This window comes from Protopterus annectens, chromosome 13.part0 (assembly GCF_019279795.1).
Source record: "Protopterus annectens isolate FY-2018-M chromosome 13.part0, PAN1.0, whole genome shotgun sequence".
In the NCBI taxonomy this organism is placed as follows: Eukaryota; Metazoa; Chordata; order Ceratodontiformes; family Protopteridae; genus Protopterus; species Protopterus annectens.
In genome coordinates, this window is record NC_056747.1 from 781,205,682 (window position 1) to 781,224,218 (window position 18,537).

An 18,537-nucleotide genomic window follows, 5' to 3' on the forward strand; every position below is an offset into this window, starting at 1 on the left:
CATAAACCCCTATGTCACAAGATGGGTTGCCAATTAGCTCATGGACAGAACTCACAAGGTGAGAGTTGCGGGAGCTAGGTCTAACTCTAAACTGGTTACAAGTGGCATTCCCCTGGGCTCAGTCCTAGGACCCCTCCTGTTCGGCATATACTTCTCAGAGGTACAGACAAGCATAGGAGGACTATGGCTGACCAAGTTCGCAGACGACTGCAAACTAGGGGCTGTAAATGACTCACCGGGTGACACAGACATCCTCCAGAAGGGTCTCACTGAGATGGATACCTTTTGTCAAGATCATGGCCTCAGGCTAAATGCCAAAAAGTGCATAGTTATTCCCTTTGGAAATAACAAAGTACCCACAAACTACCACATAGGTGGTTGTCCCCTAAATATGGAAAACGTCATAAGGGATCTGGGGACTCAAGTAGATAGTAATCTCTCCTTTGATAATCACATTGTCAGAGTGGTTAGAAAATCCTTCTATGTGGCCCACCTAATCACAGAAGAGTTTGCATCCAGATCAAAAGAGGTCATTGTGCCCCTCTACTCATCACTTATCAGACCCAATATAGAGTACAACGCCCCATTTGGGATGTACCTTACAAGACACCTGCAACAGCTGGAAACACCACAGAAGTACCTCACCAGGAGGATCACTGGCCTCAAACAGATGCCCTATGCAGGTCGACTGAAGAAACTCCAGCTGTACGCTGTTGCATACTGCCTGCTCAGACTTAATCTCTGTCTGACATACAAGCCATGTCCAACCCAGAATTGATGGACTAGGGATCTAAACCTCACCACAAGAATAAATAGGACATGCTGGAGGGATAGATTCCTGTCCCAGAGACTTCCCATGCTTTGGAACAAGATTCCAATCTACATTAGGCAGTGCTCCTTGCTAGCACTCTTCAAGAGAAACCTTGACGAGTGGATGGGAAACAGAAAGTTTACCCCGGGGATCACTTCAGTGGCTCTGCTGTTCAGAGGCACAGGGAACTAATCTAAGGGGGTGGTGAAAGCCAACACATTCTGGCTAGGCTTATAAATGCCTTCGGGCAGATAGCCTAGTACCTACCTATGAACCTATGAATAATGGCTCTCAGTTTGCAGTCATCTGCGAACTTTGTTAGCCAGAGTCCCTTAGTGTCACTGAAATGAGTTTCTATCAAATGAGCTTTCTATCATTTGATAGGGACCCATATATATATATATATATATATATATATATATATATATATATATATATATGTATATATAATGTGTGTATGTGCATGTCTAGTCTTATATTCCTGTTCACTTTCTATTTTTACATTTCTCCGTTTCTTTCTCTCATTTTCAGTTCTCTGCTTTGCCCTTTGGTCTTTCTGTAGCCCCAAGGGTTTTCACCAAATGTCTGGCCTCTGTCATAGCCTTTTGTAGGCTTCAAGGATTACAGATCTTCCCATGTCTGGATTATCTGCTTCTTCAGGCTCCCCTCTCATGGCTGATTATTTCCATAGGACTTAGGGGAATTTCCCAGATTCTGTTTAGGGATGAGGTACATGGTACCCTTCTACAGGATCTGCACTTCACCATGTTCCTTCTGCGCAGTCTAGGATTCACCATCAATCTCAGGAAGTCATTTCTGACTCCTCAAGATCATGTTTTTCTTAGTTGAAGAATCCAAACCATTCCAATTTTGGCTTCTCACATTCCTACAAGGGACTTTCTCAAGGCTCTGTGGTTCATGGACTCTACCATTCAATGGTACCTAAAGGTGGCTTGGCTCCAACATTGCCACCCTCTGAAATTTCCATTTCCCTTACTTCCTTGTCTCAGACTTGAGTTTCACTGGTGGATTCGGCAGATCTTCCTCACGCCAGACCTACCTTTTCAGATTCCTACCCCTACTTGATAGCTTTTCACTGATGATTCTTCTGGGGTGGGGAGTCCCTTCCAACAATCTGAGGGTTCAGGGTCTGTGGCCTCTTCATCAGAGGTCAGACCACATCCACATAAAAGAATTGAGTGTGCTCATTCTTGCTCTTCAGGCCTTCCATTCTCTTTGGTCTCTTGGACCTTTCAAATGTCTTGACATTTAACACCATAGTCATGTGATACATCAACAAACAGAGGGCACAAGGTATTTTCTTCTTTGTAGACTAGCCCTTCAGACCTGGGATTAGGCTGCCCTCCATCAGGCAGTCTACATCCCTTCAGAACACAACTTTGTGGCAGACTCATTGGGCAGGTCCAGGACACAACCTCACAAATGGATGCTTTACAGATAGGTGTTTCTGGGCATAGAACATCAGTGGGGTATTCCTCAAGTGGATCATTTTATCTCCCCTCTGAACAGGCAACTACCTGTCTTCTATTCCAAAGTCCCATGTCCTCTGACTTGGAAGTTGTACACCATATCTTTTTCTTGGAAGGGGATGTTACTGTATGCCTATCCTCCTCTTCCTCTACTTCCCAGGGTCCCGCACAAGATCAGAAATGACTTCCCAAGAATCTTGCTGGTGACTCCATTTTGGCCCAGATAGCACTGGTACTCCCTTCTCTTTCACCTGGCCAGGGGCAATCATCACAAGTTACTTGACCAGATGGATCTTCTCAAACAAGACAAAGGATCTGTCATTCACCCTCATTTATCCACTCGTCATTTTACACTTTGGATGATAAGGTTTTGACCCTTTTATACACAATTTTTTGAGAATGTTCTTCAGATTCTGCAGGAGGCCAGGAAACCTCCTAACAGAAAATCATTTATGGCTAAGTGGAAGAAATTTTCTGTTTGATGTCTCAAGCGTCATGAGGATGCCTTCTTAGTGGGAGTCCTTTATGTCCTTTCTTACTTGAGTGAACTACTCCATGCAGGCCTAGCATATTTTTCTGCTAAAGCTCACTTGTCAGCAATCTGTGCTTGTCTGCCCTTGAACCCACTGTTGGCCTCTAATTTTGAGGTCAAGCAGTTCCTTAAAGGCATCCTTCATATCATGCCCCCAAGAAAACCTATTCCTCCCTCTTGGCACCTTGGTTTTGCCATTAAAAAACTGACTCAGGCTCCTTTTCAACCTACTTCTTCATCTTTGCAACACCGCATCTGGAAGACTGTTGTGTTGGTTGCCCTTACTTCAGCCAAGAGAGTTTCTGAACTTCAGGCTGTGATGGCAATTCCTCCCTTTTTTGGTTTTTCATACGGACACAGTGTCTCTTGTAGTAATCCTCCTTTTATGCCCAGGGTGGTCAGTGAGTTGTGTCGTAATCAGTCTTTCCAGCTTCCTTCCTTTTTTCCTTCTCCACAGTCTGCTAGTGAGAAGGTTCTTCACACCTTGTATCTGCATAGACAGCTCAGGTATTTGGATAAGACAAAGACTGTCCAGATATCTGAGCAGCTTTTTGTTATTTTTCATGCTAGGACAATGTGTGTGGTATTTTCTAATCAAACCATCGCCTGGATTTCTAAGGTTATTTGATTTGGTTATTCTTTACATGGAAGGCAGCTTTCTGCTTTGGTTTGAGCTCATTCTATAAAAGGGCAGTAGCCTTTTCTGGAGCTTTCTTCAAATGTTTGAATACTAGATCCATCCTTGAAGCTGCTACTTAGTCCTATGTCCACATCTTTTCTAAACATTACGAGTTGGATGCCATTTCCAAAGCCAGGGCAGGATTTGCCAAGGCTATCCTTCATGGGTTTGTGGAGGGCACCTCTCTGACTTCCTCCTCCCATCCTTTACAGCAGCTTTGGTAATCTCCCACATTATCAATACTGCAGCAGTGATATGGAAGGACATAGTACAGTTGTGTAAAATCTTACCATAACAGTAGATGTCCTTCTTTTTACTGTTGCAGTAGTCATTCCCACCCCCTGCCTCCTTCTATTGGGAACACTTTTTTGGACAAGGAGTCTTTACCTTTCTCTTCTATTTCTTTTTCCCTCTGGATGTGCGTGTTCTCCTTTCTCCTGAGGTTTCTGTAGTTTTTCTGGGGTACTTAAGTTCTGAGTATGGAGCATACATATGTCACCTTTATGCCCAATGCCCATGCAGGGAGCATACTCCTGATTTACGATGCTAGGAGGATGTAAAGGCTTTGGTATACTGGCCAGACATTAGGCTATCCTTGGCAGGAGATCCCATGTTATGAATACTGCAACAGTGAAAAGAAGGACATCTACTGTTATGGTCAGATTTTACACAACTGCACTGTATTGCATCAGTCTGCTGTAGCCCCTGAGTGTTTCTCAGCACTTTGCTAACTGGAGTTACTTTTACTTATTTATTTTTTGGGTATGTGATTAATGAGTTATTCTGAAAACAGCTTTAACCCAGAGATCGTCACAGATGAAGTGGATTGAGCTGCAGACGTTAGCTGGCAAATACTGTCAAGAAATGTGATCACCGAACTCTATGCAGATGTGTTCTTTTTTTGCTGTTTAATGATTTGTGAAAGTCAGAGAATGTAGATACCATGGTAGTCTGTACACGTGCAAAACATACAGAGCATTTTTGTATTAGAGCAAGCAGGAGGGGCATCCCTAATCAGGGATAAGGGCAGTGTTGTGTTGTGAATTACATTTTCACCGGGGCCTATCAAGCTGTAGTGCATGGCCACAGCTTGTTACAGTAGTAAAAATGTCAGTTACTACTGAAAGCTGTGAGGTAGTACAGCACACAGCTAAACAACAAAAGGCCAGCAATATACGGTCCAGAGGTAACCAAAAGAAAATAATTAGATCAAATACATATAGATGGCTGAATAATAACCCTTTAGTACAGCACACACCTACCTTAGTTAGCTACACTACAAAATGCAGTCTGTACGTTTTGAATGTGATAGCATTAGTAACACATATTTTTTGCATTTAACTGTACAGTATTAAATCACTAGAGGCGGGTCTGTAAGAAGGCTGACCATCTCTCCTCTAGATGGTAAACATTCACTTTCAGGTAACTTGGTTGTCTACAGATGACTCTGGTAAGTTGTCATAGGCTCCTTTTATTGCCCCCCCCCCCCCCACACACACACACACACCTTGCAGAACGTGTAGCATGCAGCCACCTAGAATGCTTATCTTTTAAATTAGAATTCCATCCACCTTATGTTGGAAATAATTTTTGGTCAACTTTGTTGAAGAATTGCGGGCATTTTCTCTTTCTGGTCTTAAAAAACGTTTTCACAGTAAATGAAAAAAAAATGAATGGATAGAAGAAACTGTGTGATATACCTTGAGTGCTGACATTGCTGGTGTGGTTTACATTTTGTATACAATAAGAGCTTCATAACTTCATGCATAAGTATTTCCGACATTACTAATTTAATGTACCTGTGTACTTGTAATGTACCTGCAGTGTTTTAACCGAATGTGTTACTGTTTTTACCTTGGTAGGTGCTGAACGTGTCATCACCCTGAAGATGGAAATTCCTGGATCCATGCCTCCCCTTATTCAGGAAATGCTGGAGAACTCTGAGGGAGGGGACTGCAGTCAACAGGGTGGGAGCAGAACAAACAACACAGCACCACCCAAGAGCTGTAGTCCCAGCCTTTCCCCAAGTTCATCTAGAAGCAGCCCTGCTAACCACTCCCCGTGACATTTACTGAAATGGACACAGTTTTTGTAATAGACTCGTGATTTTAAATTTTCATGGTGAACACTTTTTGTAGTGATCCTAAGGCATTGCTTAAAAAGTACCACATATCCTATATATAAGTTAAAGGACAAAGATTTTTTCTACCTAGCGAGCAATGTTAAATGCTTCAAACTAAGCAAATATGGCTTACAGGGTTACAGTTTGAAATGTTTGAAAAAAATTGTTCTTAAACTGGATACAAGTCTTTCTCCAGGACTGAGATCATTTTATACCTTTTTGTTTATTGTAACTTCATACTGAAAAAAGAGTGTTTCAAAGCTTTGAGTGTAAGTAAACAAAAAAGGGTTTTACAGACTAACTGTGTGATATGTGGTCTGAAGATCACCACTGTTGTGAGATCATGATGTGGGGGTCAGTCTTCAAGAAGAAATTAAAAGGCCGTATGCTAAACATTATTAACATCCCTTATGGAAGTAAAAAAAAAAGGATGAGTGACAAAAAGATGTGAGTATGAACTGCTTAGTCTCGCATTTCCAAGATTGTTTTAATCACTTGTATCTTTCTTGAATAACCCGCTATAGTCATTGTATCAGCAGTCACCTGTGCAGTCCATTTGTTTTCAAATGCAAGCATATTTGTATGTGTGCATAGATGTATACACACATACAATAAACATTGATTTATTGTATGAAGTCATGCAGATTGGGTTCATTTGAGGAAAACAAACACACAAATGAAAGGACTGGCTCTATGTAATCTTTTTTGAGATTAGTTGCCTAGAAAATATCACATAAAATGGGAAAAGAAGTCACCTTTCCAATGATGTATATAAGCTGTCTTGTTTCATATAAACTATGGAGAGTTTAGACTCCATTTGTTATATGCCTTTTTATAAGATTTTTTGTTTTAAATTTTAAGCACATTTATACTGAAGGAGTCATGCTGATGTACAGTGTAGGCCAGTTATATGCAGTCATTATTGGGGAACTGACCAATTTAAACTAGGTTAGGAAGCAATGATGCTTTACAGTCCAAGCTGTCTGCCCTCTTCCTGAATTACAGTGAGAATACTGCCATTTGATGTATGTCCGGTTATGGCAAATATATCTTCATTACCTGAAAATGAAGCTAGCCAGCAAGAAATAACTCTTCCTCATGTGAAGTGGCCAAGCTTGATTACACTGTGCGCAGTAGAAACATCACTTGTATTGTAAACATTCTTTTTCTGATAATTGGGTCTTTGGTTTCTCCAGGCGAAAGAAGCTAGCAAGTCATTAGCAAGGGCCAATTTCTATTCAGATATGAAGACAAGGGTGCTGCCAAGGTTCTAGAACAACTGCTGCATAATTGCACTTTGCTGAGAGAGAAAGGGAGACACTTGAGTTTGGTCCTGGAATTAATCCTTTAACAGATTCTGTACTGGCAAACAGCAATCTGTACATTTTGATGATTAAGGAATGTAGAGGAAAGAAAGAAGGCGAGAAAAAACTCTTCAGCCACTCATGTTTGTAGAACTGTGGAAGGAATTATGTCTTATTATTATAAATGCTACATTCATATTTTCCAGATACTAATGACAGCAAATAATAATCAGGGCAGTTTTCATTGTAAGATCAGATCCCTTTGACCATTACCTTTCAAAGCCGTAAATAAATCCCATCTGTTTGTAGAGTGTGGTAATGATAGTGTACAGTTAGCATGCCTTATGACATGGACAGTACCAATATTTCAGCTGCCTGCTGTCCCTTCTTCACTCCATGTTCTGAGTGTTGTCATGTTTGAACAGGAAGAGTGCATGTGTTTTGGGGGAAGGCAGGGAGTTGGAGACTGTTTTCATATACGGCTGTTAAGGAAGATTTAGATTTTTTGTCAAATATTTCTCTGCCCCACTCTGAAAATAAATCCACTTTATTTTCAGCTCTGGGAACTGACTTTAAAATAATGTCATGCCTATATAAATGGATTGGGCATATCCGTCCACTGTGTCACTTTGTTCACATGCAATAAAATTGAAAGTATAGGAAGGTGGAGCAGAGGGGAGCACTGCCCCTGTTTGCAAAGGAAGGTAGTACAGATTTCTGTTTGTGAGGGAAGTTAAGGCATATTTAACTTAACACTTTCTGGAGTAAAGCTACTCACATCACCATGAACAGTACAGTTGGAATAGCTGCATTGTTTGTACATATTTAGACATGCACATTATTTTGTAGCATGTGGATTAATGTACACCAAGCCTCGTTGTTTCTAAAAGGTAGCTGAGTTCACAGTTGCTCACTGCTATTAGGCCATTGTGCTGCATATCTGCTCTGGTAGAACACAGTTGCTCAACACAATACAGATTCTGATGTCATCACTGGGTACAAAGGTCAATGACTCATGACTTAAAACTCTCAACATAATGGAAACTAAAAATAAATCAACATATTGACAAATTTTCTTTCACTGATTTGTGGGCAGTCTTAAAGTCCAGTAGAGGTGAACAAGCTGAAACAGGTAGCCTGGCAGAAGTACATTGTCATGAATTCTTAAGCAGAGGATTTTGATGCAGAAACCATAAATATGCTTTGTGTACACAACAGCAGCAGCTTGGACCCCCCTTCCTTTATGCAAGCTTAAAAATTCTTTTGCAAAGTATTTCATGTAGCTAACACTCTGCATATGAATTCTATACTTGGAACTGTAATGAACTGCAATCAAACCTATGGCACTATATTACCTGAAAAGCGAAGTATATATTTTTTTACATGATTCTTTATTCATATCAAAGTAGGGTGCTTACTGTGAGGGCACTTGGTCACTAGTGTTTATCACATTCTCTACCAGTTCTGATGTCTCCCCATTACCGATGTACACTTCCTCCCAACATCTTAAATATCGTACAATATGTATTGTGCATATGTGCTCTAGATCTTTTCTTCTGAGGACTAGAAACTGAGCTGTGTGTGCACTCTCAGTTTTTAGCATAAGTCATGAAATAAAATCTTTTATTTTTTGAAGAAAAACACGTGTACTAATTTCTTAGTTGTATTCTTTTGTTTAGTCTGCTGGATCAAAACATATGAAAAACAAACACTATTTATCTTCAGAATCATTGCTGCTGTACAGTCATTTTCCATAGGAAATAACTATGAGCAGGCATTGACCCTTACCGATTGACTTGTGGTTGGCGGCTGTTGCTGTAAGACCCATACTCCTGCATTTTTTTCTAGGGTTTGCTTACCTTCTCTACAAGTGTTTATCTGGTCTGATGTTTGATTCAACCTCTCATCTCTTTTGGGGCACATGTATTGCAAGTTTCTTTGTGAATTGGAAATTTTGGACAATAAAGTGAAAACATCAGCAAAAAGAGGGGAGGGGAGCCAATTCCACCGAATCTTCCTCCAGGCAAGAACAACCAGATTTGTGGAGCTTTATGTCTAAGATGTCTGAGTAGTAAAATGTCATAAACATGGGGGAAGGAGTACCCGGCAGTGATGAAAAGGAAGTCATCCAGTAGTTTGTTAGCAGCACTTCTAAAGGTCAGTATGCCTGCTTGAAATGGGCTATGCCTGTAAGCATTTATTACACCAACTTATGGCTAGCCAAGGGTCTGATGTAAATTTTTTGTAGATGCGAATATCAGAATTCACCTTTACTTTTACACCTGTCCCTGAGAAGGATGCTTTCAAGACTGAACAGTTTCTTAAATGTCAGTTTTAGGTACACCTGTCTCTCCAAGGTAATGCCATCTGTAGAGATGCTAGACCTTATCCAGATGTACTTTCACCTTTGTCAGTTTACATTTAGTGGAGCAGTAATTGTCATTTCTTCATTTTCAACCATTTCCAAATCCTGTGCTGGAAACACCATTGGAAAGAAAGACTTGCAGTTACTGACACTGGTAGGAAGTGAATACCTATGGCCAACTTCAGTCCCAGTCTAAACAATGTAATAGTGAAAATAGTTCATAGTTTCAGGATTCCATCACTTAATGCCAGTTTTGGGCTTTTGTTTGTTGAGTTGTGCTTTATGTTCGTTATCCTTTTATCTCCCATTGTCTGCTGACCTTCAGTCCCTTTGTTTCTTTGGCCCATTCATTTTCTCACGGAAAGTGAGATTTGAGGACATTTTTGCTCATTCATTCTTGTCCATGCTTTGGGGCAGGAGCTGTTAGAGGAGGAGGAGAATGCCATTCAGGCAGCCACTGTGGGTGCTTATGTACCCTAACCCAACACTTCTACACAGCAATTGTCAGGGGTGGCAGCCTTAACATGACACTTCATCACATGCTCAAAACTGCTATAGTGTACTCTTCTTGGGTGTTCATACCTCTAACATGTCCCAGTTGTTACAGACGATTGCCTCCTCCAGTGCTGATTCTGGTAATCGGTCAAAGGTCATTTGTTTCACACATAGGACTTTATCTCTCTGTACTATGGAGCCTGCTGCCATGTGATCTGTATAGAAAATTTTAGCACCAGTTTCAGACCTGATGGTATCACTGTCACCACTCCTGCTGATAGTGGATTTACTGCCATTGTGCAGTAGCAAAATCTTGGAGTATTTCGGAAACAAGGCAATGATCTTTGTAGCCACCTTTGTTCTCTTTTTTACCCTTTTCCTCATCTGCACCATAAAACTGCAAGCAGAAAAGAGATAAGAAATCCTTCAAAGTAAATTTCCAGTGGTAGGAAGAGGACAAGATTTATGTCCACATTTCTGTATAGAGACCACCGTTCTATACCCTTAACTAATTTTACACTATCATCATATGATCTGGATTTATGTCTTTTTCCTAAGAGTCAGGTACAGATGACTGTCCATTTATGAAACTGGTGCAGGTAATACACAAAACAGGCATCTAGACGCAAATGGAGAAATTGTCTTACAAAAAATGGCCCAAGAGGTAATGGAGATCTTATAACAGACTCCTTCTGTGACCCCCTCATGGATATCAGCTGCATTGTAGTTAAAGCATTCACTGTTGCAGTCCTCAGTCTTGTGATGTCCTGCATGCAGGTATCCCAGCTGATGGGCCTGATTTCCAGAGTTTACATTCCCACATGGTTCAAAATGCAAGGCTCCACCTGCAGCCATAAATGGAACAGCCCCTGTGCCCTCTACATAAAGTGATATTGTTGTCCTAAGACTGTTATACAGTGTCATCCGTGAATTAGGAAGTTAATGACTAGTATGTGCATATGAGGGGTTTTGAGAACCTGACCACTAGTATCATATTATACACCTTGTTTATAAATATTTGCAGGAGGGCGGCCATGGTGGTGCAGCGGTTGGCGTTGCCGCCTCACAGCAAGAGGTTCTCTGGTCCGATTCTCGTTTGGGGTACCTTCTGTGCAGAGTCTGCATGTCCTCCCTGTGGTCGCATGGGTTTCCTCCGGGTGCTCGGGTTTCCTCCCACATCCCAAAGACATGCAGTACGTGGATTGGACACTCTAAATTGGCCCTAGTTGTGAGTGTGTGCATGTGTGTAACTTCTGTGGAAGGTTGAGCGCCGGGCTGGGAACTCGACACTGTAAAACTCCACTGCCAATCATGAGCGGACAGATGATCCGCTGTGGCGACCCCTAACCGGGAAAAAGCCGAAAGAAGAAGTTTATAAATATTTACAGGAAATGATATGTAGTTGCAGAGTAAATATCTCAGCAGTAACGAGACTGTGTTACCAGCAGAGAAACTAGTACATGAAATGCTGCAGAAAAGTACATCACATGTTTTTTATGTTCTAAAAGAAATTACAAAGGCAATGGAGTAAATAGCAATTCAGCAAAAGCAATCCATCTGAGGATTAGTATTATTCTGTGTATTGCCATTAGTTCCATATTGACAGGAATAGGCATCTAACCCCCCTCAGATTCCTTGTTTTTCACTCCACATAGAGAAAGTGGGTGGCACATCTATCTGAGTTTCTATAGTACAATGTCAGTTAAACAGATGATGCTAGAACCGACTGGAGACAGGCACATCGGTGCCCTTTATAGCTGTTCCAAGTGTTTTTGCCAGATAAGTTACTCGAGTAAGGCTTGTTTATGTCATCTGTAAACTAGTTATAAATTTCATTAAAGTGTCAGAAATTAGATGTTGTAAATAAAGGGATGGACGTAGATCTCTGTGGAAATGGTTACTACCCTCCAAAGTCGCAGTCTGTTTCTGTTCAGTAGTCATACTTTTATTTTGTCTGACATGTATTCATATTTCTCGTACCCAAACAGTTTAATTTCTCTACCATTCTATGTAGAACAATATTAGAGGCACTGCTGAAGACTAGATGTATTGTCCACAGTTCCCAGGTCAGTTAATCTTTAGGACTTCCTAACTTCCAGAAATCTCCATTATATCCATGGAAAAAAAGAGTAAAGTAGTGTGGGCCCAGACTTGGCACCAATCGTCCTGTAAACTGTCAAGAACTGTAACACTTCTAGCCAAAACAGCTTGCATTTACTTCCTGGGTGCAGCACTGTCATCGCTAACAAAAGTTAGTAAATAAATAAAAATAAATTACACATGTCAGAACAAGCTTACAACATCAAAATTTCTAAACGCTATAGTCAAGGATCAAGTTAGTTATGCCAGTCCCTTTTCCACACACATATTGTGTAAATTGTATGACAAAAAGGTAGCAAGTTCATGTTTTCTTTTACACCAGTTCAAGAACTTTAATGTTGGGTATTGCAAATCTTTATTGTGAAATTGAAACCAGTAAATCTAAATTAAAGATTCTAGCATGTTGTAATAGCTGCAGTACCTTTCAGGGGTGGAGTTTGGTAGGATACTCCATCCTTGGGATTAAGCATAGTCAGCTGGGAGTAAATATTCATGGCATAGCACCCATCTCTGGCAGTGTAATAATTACCTTACAATGGCTACTGAATAAAGCAAATTAATATTCTTTTGTGCGTGATAACTCCTTCGTTAGTGTTTGATTTGTTAATGTTAAAATCTTGGGCTTATTCATTGCATTTCTCTGAGAAGTGTTTTTGGTACCTGTTTTTATAGTTTGAAGCAACCCTCCAAAGAACGACAGTCCCACTACCAACATGGCAGGGATTCTGTATACTGCAGCAACAGTAATCTTCCTCCAAGACTGCTTAAAGCTAAGATTAGAGCATGCCCAGTGTACTTCCATGCTTCTCATGCTGAAATGTTAGGCTTCGTATTAGTGAGGTGGCAGAAGAAGAAGAGAGAACAGAGATGTTTTATGGAGGTAGCAGTTTGTTAGTTGTAACAGTTAGTCAATTTAACTTAAAAAAGGCACCAAGCTGCTGTTAGGAAGTTGTTTCAGATGCCTAATATTTGTGACACTAGAGGGACAGTCATACTTTTGACGACTGCTTTTTTATTACTTTTACCACCTATTTTGCTTATTTAGGGTGTACTTCTCTGACACTGCTCTGCAGATGTTGCATGCAGGCTGCATCAGGTTAGCTATGTATGTAAAATATAACTATTTCCTATGTAAAAAGGTATCACATCCACCTGTGTTGTGCAACAACTGTTTGAGTGTATGTGGAGCATAGGGCGTGTCTAGACCATAGGAGTGGCACATTTAAATAGTCAGAAATATAGCACTGTATGTCCACAGTCTACCACCAGATGATCTCCTCAGATGGTTGTTTGTACCCTAAGACCACCAAATGAGCAACAGCAGTACAGCACAGTGAGGCCCCATATTCTACACTCTGATACGAGTCAAACTAATGCAGAATACATAGTTGGCAAACACTCATATGTAAAACATTCTAGGAACACCCTGTGACCTCTCATGCCAACAGTGGAGAACCCAAGTCATTTTCTGTGGTGACCATGTTTGTCTTATTCTGTGCTGTACTTGAAAAGACTGGAGAAGGTTGAGGATAGAGTCTTAATGCGTTTGACTAACTGAATGACCTTCACTACTTTTTCAGTAACTTTATCTTGACAGGGAATATCACAGACATTATGTAGTCTATGGGCACTTTTAAGGCCAAATATTAGTAATAACTAGTGCAATTAAATGTGTTTCACTGCAGCCTCTTTCACATTGATTTATTCCCCTCCTTCACTAAGCACCTTCGCTTAGAGTGTCTCCTGTCCCAGTGGTATTCAGTACCTCTGCCAGTTGAAGTGGAAAGGAAGCTTTGGGAAAGGCTGGAACATATCCTGAATACAAATCTTGAAGTCTAGAAACATTTGAGATTAATTTGAAGGGCCAGATTCCAAAATACTTATTATCAAAGTGATTTACTCCATTGTAAGGCCTATCTGTAATGCTGAGCAAGTCACTTACACTGTGAGCAAGTGTTATAGACTCAGGCCTAAAGTGTGGAAAATCTATATTTTTAATTAGAGAGTGTTATTGTTGTGTCTTTCGGCTTTTCCCGGTTAGGGGACGCCACAGCGGAACTCCGGTCCGCTAATGATTGGTAGTTGACTTTTACGTGCCGAGTTACCAGCCCTGACGCACAACCTTCAACGAAGGTATGCCCATTCATGCATGTCTCCACGCAGAAGACGCTCTAGCTGAGAATCAAACCGGACAGCATCTTACTGTGCGGCGAAAACGCTACCGCAGCACCACCACCGCGGAGTTAATTTAATTAAGAGAATATAATCACTAATTAAACATATATATGCATACATTCAACCAACAAATTAATACCATAGGCCCCAGTACATCAGTGTAATGATGTAGCATCTGCTTTATTGGCATAAAAAGATAAATGCATTATTTACTTGCATATGTATTTAGCCAATTAAGTAGCACATGCGTGCAGATATATAAATGGGAACCAAGTAAAAGCGTTTGCCAGGTAGTTACACTCACTAACAAGGTAGTATTGAAAACCCCATAAATGTAATAAAGTATTCAAAATCCTGTAACTCGAATTTGATTTGGAATGTGGACCACAAATTAGAACTGTATGTAAAACCAGGGTTGTCATGTGGAAAATTAGTTCCCCCAGCAGTTGCTCTTTGTCTTCCTACAAATGGAAATATTTATAACTTTTGTTGAATAAAACCTTTAAAATATGGTATGTATTTCATAATTACCTTCAGTAGTAGTACACTCAGGCCTTCTTAAGCCTTCGTAGAGGCTGTTTAAACTGTTACCTAATATAAAAACGATGTCCAGCACATTTTACCTTGTTCCATGTGATACCCCTTAGAGCTTGTTTTACAAGCATTTAACATAAGTTCTGACTATACCTTAGTGCTTATAAATCCAAATTAATACAATACACAAAAGTAATCCTGACTGGTAGAAATGAAAGGGACATAGAAGGGCTCTGAAGTCATAAGAACATTTTTAAAATTCTTTATGTATGTGGATCTACTGTTTGCCATTAGTATCGTAATTGGTAGAATCATGTAACTGAATTTTAATGGTGCAGAAAGATTTGCATTTAGTACTTCTCATTTATTTCCGAAAGTAGTGATCCCATAAATGTTCTGTACATAAAACATAGTATTATGATAAGTTTCACTGGCTGTGTTCTACAAGGGCATGAAATATTGGCAGAATAGCAACAGGATCAACAATGTGTAACTGCAGATTAATCACCAGTGTCATTAAAACTTGTTTTAGAAAGGTGTGATTATTTTGCAAAATAGCTGATTGACTTGTCCAAACCTTTTCCCTTTAATATATAGCAATGTGACCATATTGTTCCATGGGTTCAAATTCTTCGAAGTAGATAAGTTTGGGTGTACCAATTAACCACCTTACCGTTTTGTCATGGTGTACATTGTGGCATAGCTGTCCTCCTCCGAGCCACAGGAGAGACCTTCAGCCTCTTATAGGTAAGAAAGTATTATGAGCCTCCCTATGTAGAAGCAGTACAGACTGTATGGTCCAGTCTGAGTAAAGTAAAACCACTGGTTATTAAGTCATATGGTCCAGTCTGAGTAAAGTAAAACCACTGGTTATTAAGTCATATGGTCCAGTCTGAGTAAAGTAAAACCACTGGTTATTAAGAAGTCATATGGTCCAGTCTGAGTAAAGTAAAACCACTGGTTATTAAGAAGTCATATGGTCAAGTCTGAGTAAAGTAAAACCACTGGTTATTGAGAAGTCATATGGTCCAGTCTGAGTAAAGTAAAACCACTGGTTATTAAGAAGTCATTTTTCAGCAGCTCCCCCTCACCTTTGGATGTACATAGCTAGGCCTGGAACCATATGGTATTCTTTCATCATTCATTTATGGACTGTATTGAAACATTCCTGAGAATGCTGGCCTTATCATTTCAGAAACCTTGGTCTGGAGTGGTGATATTATAAAACACTGTCTGTTGCAAATGTAAACAGTTTCCTTGTTTTTAGTTTTACATGTTGAAGTCAGTAGGTAGATTGCAAGATTAATCCAGGACACCATATTCTGGAATGCAGTTCAGTCCTTATCTGGAATTGTCAGGTTGGGACTGCCTAGCTGTTATCATTGATTAGTGCATCAGTTTTCCTTCATCCTGTCTGCACACACAGCCATTTCCCTATATGGAGGTGAATGTTATATTCTCTGGAGCACTGTTCTATGCTGATTGTCTGTCTCTCCCTGAGCCATCATTTCAGTGAGTGTAGCAGCAGCAACAGTGTCTTGGAAGTTCTCTCCATCTTCTTCCAGTGTAGTGACCCTCTTGTTTTTTAATTGCAGGTCACTGGTATATTAAAAAGGAAAACTTTGTTTAACCAAAGCCTTTGATGCTGCTAATCTAGCCTATTACAGATGTTGTAGTTAAAGACTGTCAGTAAACATTTCATACTCTTGTTGTTTTCATCAAAGAACTATTTCTTGTCCTTTTTTGCTTACCTTGAGTCCCTAGCTTCCGGACTGGCATGCACATTTCATGCATGTAAAGACTAAACCTTTCATAGATTATGCTGTGATGTTAGGCCAAAACTGAGGAGTCGGTCTCTTTTCATCATGTTAGAAAGATGTGGTCAATTTTGCAAAATAGCTAGTTAACCTATGAAGATGGTCCAGGATTTACTAACTTGGCAATTTTCATCCTTCAGATGTATTTTTCTAAGTGTCTCTTCTCAGACCAGTACCATGCCGTTTTAAATACGGTTTACTGCAGCTCTACCTCTGCAGAGCATCAAGCTCCTCAGACCACTTTACAATGTGACCATGGCAGCAGCCTGTTTGTATTATGTCACTGTACGTTTAAGTTCTTAATCTGAAGTAGGCATTCAAATTCCAGATCACAGCCAGATCTTGGACCACTGACCGCATTCAAATTCCAGATCACAGCCAGATCTTGGACCACTGACCACAAGTCTGATCTTTTTCATTTTTTTAGATGACATCGGAACTTAACCTGATTTGGCTTTTAAAAAAGCAGCAAATTAAAACTGTTTTTTTTTTTTTTTTTACAAAAAAAAATGGAAGTCCATATATGTGTTTGAGTTGGTTCACTGCTTTTATGCACGGTGTTTGCCACAAATCTAGACTCAAATCTGGTAACATTTTATGCAGCATATTGAAATGTTTTGAAGACTACAACTAGCTGGATATTGTTATATCTGCAACTGCCACTCTTGCAAATCGACCTAGTTATGAAGCAACAGGATTACAACTGTAAATGTACTACATAGTTCTCATATTTCTGGTTATTAAACTATAATTAGGTGTTCATAAATGGAGAGGGAAAAGGTCTGCACATTTTCTTTGGTGTGTATAGATAACACTGAGACACAACTGATCACTTAAGTGTTCTGCTTCTTGGTGTAAATTCTATTGCAATAACTTGTAATTCAGAATATGTTTGTAAAGTCAGTCACATAAAATATTGCACAGATTTAAAAGATATGAACTGCATTTGACAGCATGCACATATTTATGTTGCTTACCTTTCTTGGGTAGCTAAGTCATTGTCAGAGTTGAGCAAAAAATATTTAGATTTTTGTACGTTTGGCTTTCACAGCTTCAGAAAGCCACTCACCCATCAGCTTTCCTTAATGGGGACCAATCTCATCCTCACTGCTAGGTTGTTTTAAAGTACCCCAGTTGTCATAGTTTAGATTAATTGGAGAACCTTTGTTGGCACACGTTAGTTTTTTTTTCTTTACCTTCAACATCTCCTATAAAACAACACAGCTATCTGTATTAACTTTGTGCATAGTGCCCAGAGTCTTTAATATTCTGTCTTAAAAGTATTGAAATGGACTACAGTCCTGTGATCCATTCTAAAATATATTGAAATATGGAAGAGCCTTGCAAATATTCTGATCTGCCCAATGGCTTTAGTTCCTGTAATTTTTGCATTGGGTGGTACCTAGATCTAACCAAATTCTACTAAACAACAGAGTAAAACATATGCAGGATATAAATGTCTTTAGGTTGCAGTCGTGAAATTCTGATTTAATGCCATTCAGCTACATTTAAATTAAAATAAAAAAATGCTGCGATATTTTACCTCTGCTTTTGACTTTCTCTTATCTTTCATTACTGATAAATAAGGTATATAAACATGTTATACCCAAGATGTAATATTTAATATATACTTTCATTTAACCAGCAAGAAGTTCATAATAAGAAATGAAAAACTACATTTATGTTCTTCGTTTTATTGTTTAGTAAGGTAAAAGACTTGCTGGACAATATAGATATTAGCTGTTAACCATTTGTAGAAGTGATTGTCACCCGATTGTGAGAAAATCAAACCAGGTACCATTGGGTCACGTTTACTTTCCTCATAATTACTTTTTCTTACCCTGAATCCATTTTATTACTACAGTAACACTTTTAGTCTGTACTTTTAAAAGTAAGATACATGTGAACTTGAGGATGTCTGACTTTCAGGCCTTACCTTACAACTGTTTTCCCCCAGTCAATCAACTTATATTAGTACATTATTTAGAGCCCTTTGTCTTAGACATTAGAGATTCTTTGGTGAAATGCTTTTTGTCTATTACTTGTTGGGAGTCACTTTTATTCACAGTAGAATGGTCATCTTAAGTATTTTTAACAGGATGAGATTGGCTCC

At 39.6% G+C, this 18,537-nt stretch overlaps 1 protein-coding gene across 4 annotated transcripts in view; it reads left to right on the forward strand.

Moving 5' to 3' along the window:
* The window catches only part of LOC122787658 (retinoic acid receptor alpha), an 882,458-nt gene extending 873,879 nt beyond the window's left edge, over positions 1-8,579 (forward strand). For all 4 annotated transcript variants that reach the window (XM_044054488.1, XM_044054487.1, XM_044054489.1 and 1 more), the window contains exon 8: positions 5,375-8,579. In XM_044054488.1, the coding sequence (XP_043910423.1) occupies positions 5,375-5,577 (203 nt within the window). In that variant the 3' untranslated portion in view covers positions 5,578-8,579. The remainder of the gene's footprint in view (positions 1-5,374) is intronic.
* Positions 8,580-18,537: the final 9,958 nt, after the last annotated feature.